This window comes from Corapipo altera, unplaced genomic scaffold (assembly GCF_003945725.1).
Source record: "Corapipo altera isolate COAL_440 unplaced genomic scaffold, ASM394572v1 133, whole genome shotgun sequence".
In the NCBI taxonomy this organism is placed as follows: domain Eukaryota; kingdom Metazoa; phylum Chordata; class Aves; order Passeriformes; family Pipridae; genus Corapipo; species Corapipo altera.
The window spans coordinates 696,838-710,718 of NW_020884939.1; the positions used below are offsets into that span (position 1 = coordinate 696,838).

General features: G+C 38.2%; 1 protein-coding gene across 5 annotated transcripts in view; it reads right to left on the reverse strand.

Moving 5' to 3' along the window:
- The window catches only part of CTNNA3 (catenin alpha 3), a 433,577-nt gene that overhangs the window by 67,862 nt on the left and 351,834 nt on the right, over positions 1–13,881 (reverse strand). For all 5 annotated transcript variants that reach the window (XM_027660928.1, XM_027660929.1, XM_027660927.1 and 2 more), the window contains one exon: positions 10,850–11,001. In XM_027660928.1, the coding sequence (XP_027516729.1) occupies positions 10,850–11,001 (152 nt within the window). The remainder of the gene's footprint in view (positions 1–10,849; positions 11,002–13,881) is intronic.

The window sequence follows — 13,881 nt, forward strand, 5'->3', positions numbered from 1 at the left end:
TCTGGCAATCCCACAGACTGTACCAGACTGAACCATTACATCTCTAAATATCCAGGCTGCAGGTAATAGTTGCGATTGAGTTTTCTGGAACAGAAAATACCAGGAGAAAAAGAACCTATTTATTGATGAACTAAGCTCAACATAAAATTTCATCTGAATTTTACTCTATGGGGTGAGAAACATGAGATAATTTTACAGGGAGAAAAAAACCCTGTAAATTACAAAGCTAGTATGTTCTACAAATGCAGGGTGCCATTTAATATGCCATTTAATAACCCAAACACAGAAACAAAACCAACAATACAGCAGCAACATTATCAGACAGGATGATCTTTTCAGTCAGGAAAAAAAGCTCCCTTCATGAGGATACTTTCTGCAGGTAAAAGGCAACTAGAGCAAGCCACCTGCTCTCTGACCTGTGAGTTTCCTCTAAATGGCAAGAGTAAATCAAGCAGCCAAGCCTGAGATGGTGGAAGCTGTAAGATGCAAGGGTTAAGGCTCTGTTAATGGAATGGAACAGCCATGTGGAAAGAGAAGCCTAAGTTTAGGCAGACACAAATTTAGGTTTCATCTCTGTTGGGGACTGGCTCCATTTCAGCAATAAGTGATTAATCACAAACCCCAAAACTGGTAAATTAATTCACAGTTTACACTGGTGCTGCTTGGCTTAAAATCAGGGTAAGTTCTACTTCTGGCTTCGTTTACCAAGGTGACAAGTAAATGTTTATTTGTTGCCCACTGACCAGCCAGACTGAGCTCCACACTTGCATGTGTGTGATCTTGCATCATTTCAAGCACATAACCGTGTGCTTGCTACAAGGGGTTCACCCTTGCTTGCTATGTTTAGCATTTCCTAAGTGAAAAAGCAAACCACTATTCATGTCTGTTCTTTATTTCCTAAATAGTAATTAAGTCTCATACTTGGTTTTTTTACACATTTGGAATCTGACTTCTCCAAGCCCACATGCCTTTTCAGAGTGTATTTGACAGCACATCCCTGTGGGGTCAGCAAAGCTCACAGCCATGCTCAGGTGGGAGGCCAGACTGGTTTCTAACCAAGTCAGAAGGGATTGATTCTCTTTCTGGTAACACATCAACAGCAAATGCAGAGCTGTTTGACACCTGCTTATCTGATTTCCTCGATGAACAAACTACACGCTGACCATAAAGAAGGCAAAAGGCAGGCACTGCTGTGATTAATACAGTATATATAGGGGGAAGAACAAGGGATGGTAGTTATCCAGCTGCCTCTGACCTCAATTACTGCAGCCAAGTATGTGCCTGCACTGCAAAGCCTACACACAGTCAGCCAGTGAACTCCAGTGTCTCTGAAATAACCATGATATTCCCCTACGTGTGCTGGTCATGACCCCAACAGAGGGAACTTGATAACACTGTAATAGGGGGATGAGATTGCTGGAATGGGAGCCACACAGCTGCTCTGGGTGCACAGGGGCTAAGGTGGGCATGAGCTGACAAAGCAATTCTCAGGGACACAGAATTGTACCTGTGTGCATCCCCAGGCTGCCACTGCCTCACACTGAATAGTCACCAGCAGCTCTTTATTCTTTCTACTTCACATGCATATGCTTTGCTGTATCATAACATGAGTTATGATTGTTTTTGTGGGTGAATTTAACACTGTAACAGATTTCAGGGTATTCCAAAGGCTAATCAAAACAACCTGTATGATCATTTCTTATGCTCTATTTCATGCTGGGCCACATTCAGGAAAAAGGCTTCTACTTTCCAAAATAATTCTGTCCAACTTGCTGAATAATTGAGTTTTCTTATATTTTCTACAATTGTACGCAGACTACTTCATGAAGGAACTTGGAGGCACAAACTGATTTGATGTTAATGTTACTGCTCCAATTTCCTAATAACTAAAGTACTTGGTATAACAATTACCTCTGAGGTCTCTTGCTGTTTGCTAAGTTACACTGAAGGAACGGTGCTCTAAAACGGCAATTCCAACACAATCCATGTGCTAAATGATGCACAGTACTCCCTTGCTGCAACACACTTCAGTACTCATATACACCGACTTTGTTGATAATATAATGAAGGGTCTCTTTCCTCTCTATTTTAAGACCAGGCTCTAAGTCCCAGAGTTTCTCAGGTAATGAGGTAGTTTCTGTTTTGTCAACCTCCACAGAATCTTTTCAGGTAAACAGTACTTTAAAATACTGTCTTTCATTTGTCAAGCTCAGTGGAGGAATTATTTATTATTTTTTTTTAATCCTCCAAAGAATTTTCCTTCAGAGATTCTGGTTTTTCTGAGTCAGTTTTCCCTGTTATCACAATACCTCCTTGCCCACCTGCCTCCAGCAACTCTGCACCCCAACTCTGAGCACACAGTCAGGAAAATAACCTGGAGTGATTCAAGTTCACAAGAGATGTTAAAAACAAAAACAAAGAAACAAATAAAAAAAGGGCAGGAAGGTACCATTAACAGCAGAACCTCAACTCAAGCATACCCACGGAATGCTAAGGAATTATAAGAACACAAACCAAAAGACGTCATTAATCCCAAACCTTTCTTACTGTCACACTGCTTTATCAGCAAGGACACACATGACAGGAGGAGCAGATCTTACACTGCTACACCCACATCAGAGCACAGAATGACACAGACCATGGCACTGTGACTCCTGTGCCAGCAAAACCGAGTCCCCCATCTAACACACACAGAACCACTATTAGTTTTTTGAAGTCCAATTACATCCTGAACACATTTGTAATGTACCTCATTGCTTTTCTGCATCCTGCTAAAAAAATCCATCCTACCAGATACACTGATTCCACAGGGAAAATAATGGCATTTGAGAAATTCCAGGGACCTTAGAGATGGCTGTGATCAGTAAAGGGATCTACGGCCAGATTTATACTGAGCAACAAAGAACTCTGAGCCAGAACTGGCACTAGCACTGATAGGGTTGATATCAGAACCAGCACTACAGTCTGAGCTATTAACACTACTGAGAGCCTGCAGTCTCCATTTCCAGGCCTGCATTTCTTATACTCCAGTGAACCACGTGGCAGGATGCATATTTGAATGGAGTATCTATGATTTGTAACACTTTAGCTGTGCCCCCCAGTTTCAGTTCTGGTAATTCAGTCCTTCCCTTTTAACAGAATAATATTCATTCCATTTCTCTGGGAATATAATTTATATTAGACAGTAAGCACCAAATGGCAAGGAAGGAATACATATCACTTTTTCTTGCTATAAGAAAAAAAAACCCACAGAAAAGATTTTAATGTTCCAGAAAAAATACTGTTATGTGCTTAAGTTTCCAATGAGCCACTTCACCAGAGTTCTCAAATAATTCTGGAAAGTTCTGTTTTCTTGAAAGAGAGGGATAATTTTGTGAACAATTAAAAGCATAATCATGTGTGACAGTTGCAATGTAATTTAATCCCTAGACGGGGAAGAATTGACATTTAAAGTAGTATTAAGTCAAAACCATTCATGCCATCCATTTCTGTACAAAGCATATTGACTTCTCTGTCTGAACCAGTAATCCCAGCACTAGGAGATTCTGATGGTAAGCCATGTAGCAATTTGCTGCTGAGAAGTTCTTAATTCACAGCCTTGCATGATGCCTAAGGCTGTGTAGTTTGGGCAGAAGACAACACAGATTTGCCAGGATGGATAATTGCACACATGCCTTGCAATGGATACAGTCTGCAGCTGACGCTTCCACCACTGGTCTCTGTATGAGCATTTCTGAAATAATTTACTATTTTTATCTGTGATAAAGCTTTTCTTTTTTCCTTTCTTTCTTTTTTTTAAAAACCAACATAACACAACATCTTTTCCATTAGCTTTACAAAATGGAAACCTCAAGCAGATTTAAGAAAATTCCATTTTTTACTGGAAAAAGATGGGTCATACATTCAGTGCAGAATGTAAGCAAGGAGACATAAACACAGCAAACAGTGGTAAAAGTATTAGAGATAGTAGTTGCATGCAATGTAGCAAGCACCTTGCTTTTATAAGTAAGATTTAACATACACTATCACTTCGTTTGACCCATCAATTCTCCATTACTGTCTTAACATTACAATACAAAATTAAACAACAAACAATAAAGTCAGACTTGGCTCAACAGGGCCCTGGGTAACATTGCTTTCAACAGGAGGTTGGACCAGATGATCTCCCAAGGTCCTTTCCTTCCATGATCCTGTATGCACACTTTTCTTTCTCCTCATTGACAAGAGCGTGAGATGAGTCAAATGTGTGACAGTGAAAAGAAAGGTGGGGTTCAAAGGATACTGCAGTATTTCTGCCTTAGAAAGAAGGCTCCATTGACCACAATATTTGGATAAAAATAAAACCCAACTGAATAGTATTAAAAGAATTTCTAGTAACAGGGAGAAAAAACTAATACATGTTAACATACAGTAATGATGGGTTTGAACATGGTACTACCCAAGTGGTAAGTTCCTGGCACTGATTCAAAATACCCATTTCCATTTAGTCACCTGGATGGTGCATGTGAAATGCTGCTTTGGAGGGGAAAAAAACATCTTCCCCATCAGACCTGCATGCAAGACCTGGCCTGACAACATCAAGTGCTTTCTCATAAGTTTATTAGACATGCAATTAGAGAAAGTCTGCTCCTCCAGCATAGACATAAAACAACATGAGAGCTCTGCATATGCCTGCTCAGAAGGGGGCAACTCCTTTTGACATTCCTATACTAACGGATGATTTCTATGTGTAGAAATAATGTAGCGTGTGGACATAAAAGGACCATTTTGGAATTGCATATATGAGGATAAAGGGGGCACTTACAATCTTAGTTTTATATGTAAAAAGAACCCAGAATCTAAAATCTGAAATTTCCCTGTAAAACCTGAGCAACTGCCTGGAGTGTGGGAACAGGGGTAGCAGCCAGAAGGATGTACAACGAACCAAAAAGTTAAAACCTGCTAGTCTGAAAGAGCAGGAACACAGAAGCACAAACACAGGTTGTTTCTCTTATTTTTTCATAACAAAACCAAAACCAAACCAAACATTCCACCATTTCCTAACTATGGAAATAATACTCTCTCTGTGCTCTGGCTTTCATTCCCATGCCTGTGAGCGGAAGGGTGAGCATTTGATTTCTCCTCTTCTGTCTCCCTCCCTTCTACCTAAGATGTGAACACACCATTTGTTTTAAAAATCAATAAATTATTTGTATTTCTACTAACAAAGGTTCTTTTTGTGGAAACACCTCAGCTCTTAAGAAAAGATGCTTGTGACGGCAACACTAAAATAAAGATATTTCTTAGAGTAACATCCTGCCCACATTTTAAAGAAAAAAAGATGCAATTTCCAAGGGAAACAAGAGATGGGTTTTCTTTACAGAATCACTGCTGAGCAGCTTTTTGCTCTGTAAAGTAACAAAGTCAGCAACACTACCACAGAGAACCAGAACAGTCATTTGATTTGTTGAAGATATTAAAGGGCTTAAACTAATGAAACTTTGAGGCCTTTGAGAGTTTGTTACATGGTACATTACCATGAAATACAAGTAAATTTATATGTATAGTTGTTAGCCAGAAAAGAGAGATTGGCTTTATTCATTTGGGAACACAAACTCCCTCAGTACTAAATGGAGATTAGCATTTTAAAAAACGTCAGCATGTTAAATTGAAATGTATGCTGATTGTCCCCCAAAACTGTTGCAGTGAAATGAATTTTGATAAGATCTCTGCAAGGTAGAGTAATAATAACAATGAGTTTATGATGCTAATGCAGACGTAAATTTAAACAAGTAAGTAATTGTACAGTATGAGATGACTTCCCAGGTAGGATAAAGAAAACAGACTTTTTTTGGAAAATATGTATGTACATGAACTAAGATATGAAAAATAACCTATGTGGGATAGTACTTTGAGTTAAGTTTTCCCAATAATGGTACATCAAGGTTGGTGATCTTGACTTGAGATGTTAAAAAGCCAAGTAATATGGCAGGGACAAGTAGCTGTCAGAAGCTTTTACTTGAAAGTATGCATATTTGATCTTGGCACTAAACAGTCTCAACTCACCTCTAATTTGGGTTCTGCAGCACAAACGTAACATTCCCCACTAATACCTTTTATGTGACTCAGGATAAAAATCTGAAAAAGGAACATGTGCCCAACTATCCCTAACAGACAACAGGTATTTCTTCTACACTATTTTTTAAAGACATCACATACTATATTTTTTTCCAGTCACACTGTTTCTAGATGTATCAATCTCTGGATGACAGAACTTAAGCTGACAAGTAGTTGAGGAAGGAAAGGTCAGAAATGACCAGAAAGTGCTGAGAGGTGCAGGTCTGAGTGGAAAACTATTGCTGCAGAAGTTCTGCCCCTTGTGCAATTGGTGTAGGATAGGAAAAAAAAATGAAGAAAAGGGCATTTATCAAACTTCCCAATATATATTTGTAATGGGTTAGCATCACTCACAAATTTCAGACCAACCACAATGAAGTTTACCAAGGCTGTTTGAACTGTTCCTTGTCTTTCTCTCCCATGAGGCCTCAGGGCTTTTTTGGAAAAACAAACAATTAAAAGATGCAGTAAATGTCTTTTTCCCCCTCAAATGCTTCCCTGCTTTGCTTTGTTTTCTCTAACTTTTAAATAGAGATCCGATTCATGGCTCCTATTGCCTGCATCTGACAGGATCTAACTCGTTTGTACTACAGAAGTGAAAACAGGCAGAAAACTCTGCATGTGTAGGATAATTCTGGCATTAATAAAAGCCAAGGTAGAATTTAAACTAGACACTGGCTGAAGGGCTTTCACCACTTGCTGTCTTCCTTTCCAAGAGGTCCATGTTCTGAAAATTCCTCTGATTCTGCTGGGTGTAAGAGAATGTAGTCTGCTGTGATGTCTTATTGAGAGAAATCAAATGTATCAAAGAGCTCAAAACCTCTACTAAGGATGAACTCTTACATTTCTTTAAAGCAGAATGAAAAAACACCAAGAATTTGCAACCAAAAAAAAAGAAGAAAAAGGGAACCTCCTCCAAGAGTATTCTCAGGAGGCCAAAACATTTTGAAAAGCATTACGCTGTAGACATCTGAATGTGTAGCTAAACTGAGCTTGACTTTTCAAAGGAAATTAAAAACTACAGTAGAAGACTATTAGCTAAAGAAATAGAAATACAGGGAATGGGTTGCGGATGTAGTGAAGATCTAGTTGAAATGAAAGTATCGAGGTAAGACAGAAAAGCAAAATGAATGCTTTGCCTCAGTTTTCAGGGGGGTGGAGATCATGCACAAACAGTGCAGAGAACGGCTGTGCAAAACAAACTCAGAAAATCTGACACCATAAACTCTCGAGGGAACCTACAGTCCTCAGGGCAGAATTCTGAAAGAAACAGCAGATGGAATACACATTCAGTAGATAATGATGCACTGTATCAGATAAGAACTGCAGTCTCAACATACATTTTCCATCTCTCCTAAAAATATGGAACATGGGTTCACTGCTTCCATGAACATAAGTGTAGTAAAAGCATTTTTCAGAGAGTATACAGACCTTTTGCCCTCTTCTTTGTCTCTGAAAAACTTACAGTTGTTCACTTGTTTATCCTCCAATAAAAACAAAGAATTTGGTGAAACTTTTGAGTCGGTGAATTCTTTTCCACTGTTCTTGGTATATTTCTGTTAGGATGACTTTATTACTGCTTCAGCTATGAGTAGTTGTTATTCATTTGAAGTCACTACTTTTCACCATGTTTAATATCCTAATGGGATATTACTAGCTGTTACTACAATCCAGCTGTCTCATATTCTTCAACTAAAAACAACTTCATACAGAAGCTCTTTTTTTTCTTTAAGATGTTCTAGGATTAATCTTTAATTATGCATTAATCTTTAATTAAGCATTCAGTATGTATTGCCTCAAAAACTGTCTACCTGTTTCCTTTGACTTTGCTATATATTTCACATGGCAGAATTCTTGCCTTTAATAGTACTATCTTAATCTATGTCCATAACATCAATATCCTGACTAAAATGCTATCCAGATAGAGTCCAAATGTTCCTGTGCAAAATCAAGGTGACAAAGTCTCTATAATCTAACAAAAATCAGATGTCTAATGAGTCGAAAAATGACTGAGGAATGTGGATATGCCCTGGATCACCTATCCAGTGGTTTCAAATCAACAGCTACCCTTGAATTAAGTAATCCTTGCTAGTGAAACAACGGAAACATCTTAAGGGAAGCATCGTGCAGTTCCAGAGGCATTCCCATTACAGCTCAGCAGTACAACACACCCTCCACTATTTAGCTGCTCTCAAGTGTTACTCCCATTATACCTGCAGGACCAAAATGAATGTTTTATGTACCTACAGTTAAGCTTGAACATAGCAATGCATAGCTGATAATCTGCATTAACACCAGTATTGGGCAGCATTTTACAGTTAGGAACTCTATTCTTAAAAACATTCTCTCTGTGTAAATACATGCTTGAAATGCTTCCTGAGCAACTGATCTAGAGAGTTTCTGCTTTTACTTTGATGTTGAAAAATTGCCCCCTCCCCCCACCCCCATGAATGAGTGGCCTTGGTTCATTTACATTTCTTAATTATATTTTGATCAACAATTTCTTATCCTGATTCAGCTTTGTAATCCCCTGTAATCAGCGACCCATTGTTCTCTGGCACCACCTGCAAGCCCCCGTAAGTTGGCCACAGGACACTTCTATTTCCTCACCTTGGCTGCTGTGCCAACAGAGTATGTCTGAATAACCATCAGACTTACTAAAGCTTCTTACAGGCACTGAAAGGAAACTGGCATTGTCTGGAATGTATCTAATTAGGAATGCAAATACATCCTTACTCAGAAAACGAATGCCAGGGTTTCCTCCGCTCTTTCTCTGCGCTGGCAGTCAGTGTCTCTAAGGGGTGGTGGAGGAACCAGCTAACATTCCACCAAACCTCAAAAAAACCCTCTCATGACTGTGCCTGAATAATGGTATTCATTAAGCACAAAGCTGCACATGCCCCTTTTAATGATTTTTCTTTTTTTTTTAACCTCCTGAGCTTTTGTCAGGACTTGCAAAGCAGAAGCACAAGATGGTACTGACAGAAATCTTCATATTAATAGTGTCCATTTTGGTGTGCAATGAACTCATGATTTTAGGGATGCACCCTGCATTCACACAGTGCATGTGCACTGGGCACTGTATCTACAGTTTCTTCAGAGTTCACTATTTAACCCTCCTACTTCAGATAGAAGCACAGGGGATACAGTATCCTTTTCCGAGTTACCGTTCACACACACACATCACAAAGGACTAAGAAAATACAGTTTCCTGCAGAGCTGTGCCTGCGACTTCATAGAAGTTGACTGAAGCTTTGTTATGCTCCTCAGTGCATTTCCCAATTTCCCAAAAATTAAAAAATCCATAAAGGAATAGTCAACCACAATCAGCTGGAGGTCAAGCCCAAGAAGACTGAACATACAGAAGATTCAGATCTCACTGAGGAACAGACAGAAGCAACTCTGTAATCATAAAAAAAAGCAGGAGTCCCTGATACACTAAGGGAAGGTGGGATGAGCAATGCAGGCATTAAATGAGGTTTAACTATCTAGAAAAAAAATCAGACATCCTCTTAGCCTATGTTCACCGAAACAGGAACTAATCAGAGGATAAGCCTCACTCTGGTTTGTTTTGCCATGTAAATCCAGCTCACATAAACTTTTACTAGTATGGGCAAGATGTTGGATGTTTCAGGATCTTTCCTTAGTATATAAACAATTTCCTAATTGACAACTGCAATAAAGATGACACATTTTAATCATTTTGCACATCGAAATTCCTAGTGAAACATTTCAACTTACACAATATGTTAAGACTAATATTTTCCACATCAGAACCCCAACTCTCCCTCAGCCTTTTCTCACAGGAGAAGTGCTCCATCCCTCGGATCTTTTTTGTGGCCCTCCTCTGGACTCACTCCAACAGGTCCACGTCTCTCCTGTGCTGAGGACCCCAGAGCTGGATGCAGCACTGCACGTGGGGTCTCACCAAAGTGCAGTGAGGGGCAGGCCCACCTCCCATGACCTGCTGGTCATGCCAGCCTAGAATGTTTTCGGATTTAAAGGAAAAGAAATGAGTAATAACTTTGGTCTCAACTGAAAAGTCAAGGCAGAAGACAAACCACCTCTGAAAAAAAATCTATATGTATTTTTATTAAGGCTTAATTTCATTTAAAAACAAAATTGCCAAACCTCCATACATTACAGCTCAGTTTTTTTATCACTTGGAGTGGAATTTATGAACTGAAGATGTTTGGGGGAAACTCTGTGACTGACAAAATTCCATTTCGGATTTTAAAAATAAGCGGTTCCGAAGCAGTTTCTCAAACTGCAGGAAAAACACCAGGGTAAGTGGAGTGATTGTAATTGTGTAAGATTGACAGAAATCAGGCTGTGAAGTCATGTGATGGGAAGCTGAAAAAACTCCAAGAAGGGATTATCAGAATCACCTGAATATACTCTCAAGTTCCTACATTCCACAGGTTAAAGCTGGAGAACTGCAGATTTGGGTTTGTAGCTGTAAGTTGATAATTAATGAAGAGAATAAAGATTTTTATCAACTAAACATAACTAATTACTTTTAAAGAACAAAAGACATTTTTATGCAACATTCTGATTTTGTACACAATGCAATTCTACACTTCTGGAGTTACAATCGTGTGTTTCAGGGTAATCCAAATTTCCCAGATCAGTTCAACCTGGATATGAGCTTAGGGGCACTGGTCACATACACAGTTCTAAATTCTCCTCAGAATGCCCTGATGTCCTGAACTGTCTCAGAAATGAATACTAAAAGAACAAATTAAAAACTCACCCGAATCATCATGACTGAGCACCTGATGTTGTGAATCGCATCATACACCTTCTTAGAAATGTCCACAAACCGGTTATCATCAAACAGGTGGACTGTGCTCTTACTTAAGCTCTCCAATGCAATATTTACTTGACTAATAAACTCTGGAATCACTGTTAAAAAAAAAACAAAACAAAACAACAAAATCAAAGTTCAGTGAGCACGAAAAAGATAGAACATTAAATTTTTTCTTTCTGGTAAATCACATCACATTGATTAAAACTTTATTTTTAAAAAACATTATAGTAATAGCACGATTACTTTAAAGTGGGAACCCATTTGTAATTTTTATCACAGTGATAAAAGTGCCCATGGTGAGCACATAAGCTCTGGATGATTATACACTACTACAAAGAAAAGTTTTAAAATGGGAGCTGGGGAAGCAGTTGTAAAAAATTTGTTGGTGATTTCAATAGTAATTTTACCCAAAGAATCAGGATGAATAACTTAGCTTTAATTTGGAACTTCTAGCAGTTTAGAATCTGCTTTCAGTCTTAATGGAGACACAAGCACCAAAAGATTGACGCTTACTCTTCAAATTAAGAAGTCCCATGATTGTAACCTGAACTTACCAAGGCAGTTTACCTTGTTTGATTGAATCACACAAACAGTTTATTTTGAGCCAGTTGGATATTAACCTGTGCTTTACCCAGAATGACCTGAGAATTTCCTTCTGATGCTCCATGGCCTTACTCTGCATAGTGACCCCATACAACTGTATCTGCCTTGCTCCTTCCCACCAATTTGAAGCAAAGGAAACCCAACAGAGTGCAAAAAGAATGCAGATGGAAAATCCATCACACACAGAAGGACCTCAAACAAGCACAGATCAAACTCATTTGCAGCAACTTATTTCCTGTCAATTGAAGTCTGAAGACAGAGAAGAAATCGAAAGTAAAAGGATCAAACTGAATGTCTGTAACATTCAATACGAATAACAGAGGTACCTCGCGGTACTAAAGCTATTTTCAGGCAATGTGTTGGTTTCAAATACAAGTATAATATGTGTCCCACCCCTTACTCCACAATTACACACTGTGTAATTCACAAATTCATACCACATGAAAGCAACACTACAAATACCATAAGTGAGCAACGTTTCAGGCAAATTTTGAAGTACGTAATAAATTTGCGTGCAGACAAAGCTTCAGCTGAAGACAAATGGATTTCTAAATTAGAAAACCTGGCAACATATACTTTAAGTATTAGGAAAGATGCTCCAATCCCTAATTCTAATTCTTCAATCCCTAATTCTAATGGAGAAACCCACATAACCCTTGGAAACATTTAAATTAATTCTTAAATTACAGTAACTTCACTGTCTTTGGTCTCAGCTGTTTGTCTCTGGAGTGGAGAACAGGTACTTGACATGCCAGTTCTCAGAAATAACAAACTTCAGTTAATTCAGTGGTAGTGGGAAAGTTCACTTTCTTCTGCAGAATAGGTCCCCACAAGTGTGAGACAAGTAGCTGCCACTTGATTTGAAAAACAGGGTCTTTAAAATCAATGCTTCCCTCTTCAGATTATCACTTGAATTATCTTGCCTTCTGAAAAGGTCAATGGAAAGAAGATTTCTTAAATGGTACCAAAAAAAGACATGGTACATTTTTCATTAGCAACCAAATGAAGGAATAATGAAGGAGAGCAAGTGCCTATTTATTTAGTGCTTTTGAGGGGAAAAAAAAAATCGCAGAAACAAACACACCATTTCAGGACTTTTTTTTCTGTTAAGCAAAGATCCTGACCAACAGACTATCAAAATAATTGCAAGTGTGGAGGTTTCGAACTAAACAGTCACCTCATACATCTACAAAAAGCTATTTGTATCTTCATATCTGTTGTAAAAATGCCACAAAGGAGAACATGAGAAGTTCCCAAGAATTCAGGATTTCCACTAGTATAGTCAGTTAGCTATTCAGGCTGCATCCTGCACTCCATCCATATTCCATATGCTTATTAATGGCCTTTTTACAGTTCCTCCTGAGGCCAAACTCATTATCACAGTGTATTTGTTTGTCTGAATAAATACATCACTTATGAAAAAGAATTAAATGCAAATATGTACCCTATAGCTCATATGCTACTGGCAGAGTCAGCACTAAAACACAGGCTGCACTTGGTTGCAGAAATATCGTCTCAGTGCCTTCCCTTGATTTGAGATGGTTGCTTTTCATCAAATCACTATTAGACAGACAATTAAAACAAGATTAAGCTGTAATTTTAAAATACATACACACCAATCTGCTAATGAAGCGTAAAAATACATTTGGGCTATTATAAGGTTATCCACCAGCTCTTATTTCTTGGTCATTTTCCCTGATAATTCTCCCAAATCCAGGACTCTTTGACTGTGATTTATCTAAGTTTTGAGTTCCCAACAAAATGATTTGGGGGGGGGGGATGGGGGAAGAAAAAAAGGAAAAAAAAAGAAAGTAAAAACACATATGTGAGTTCTTATCCATGGATCACTGGCATAAAAAAACCTTATTTCATAAACCTCAAATGGTTCAAGCATCCCTCTGAAATACTGCATTAAGTGGACTGGAATTACATTAATAATGTGCATTTGCTGTACTCTGCTTTGTTTTTCTAGGCAGACTAAATATAGTGAAGAAGTGGATACGAGTGATAACAGGTGGAAGAGATTTATTTTTTCAGTCTCTCAAAAGCAAAGAATAATTACACAAGTTGTACATAAAATGAAAAGTATCAACAGCTAGACAATTAAGAAGTATTATTATATTTTTGTGATTTTAATATTAAAATATTTTTGAAGAAAACTTAATTCGTTTTTAAATTTTTGTGGGGATTTTTTGACTTTTTTGTTGTTGTTATTATTATTGTTTTATTTGGATGTTTTATTTTTGTTCTGTTTTGTTTCTCCCCCAACAACAAATGAAGGGCAAATTTCAATATGAACATCTGTAATTTTGCCCTTCCTGAGGGGTGAGGTGTAGAAAGGAGGACATCTTGGAAAACACCAATACTGTTCA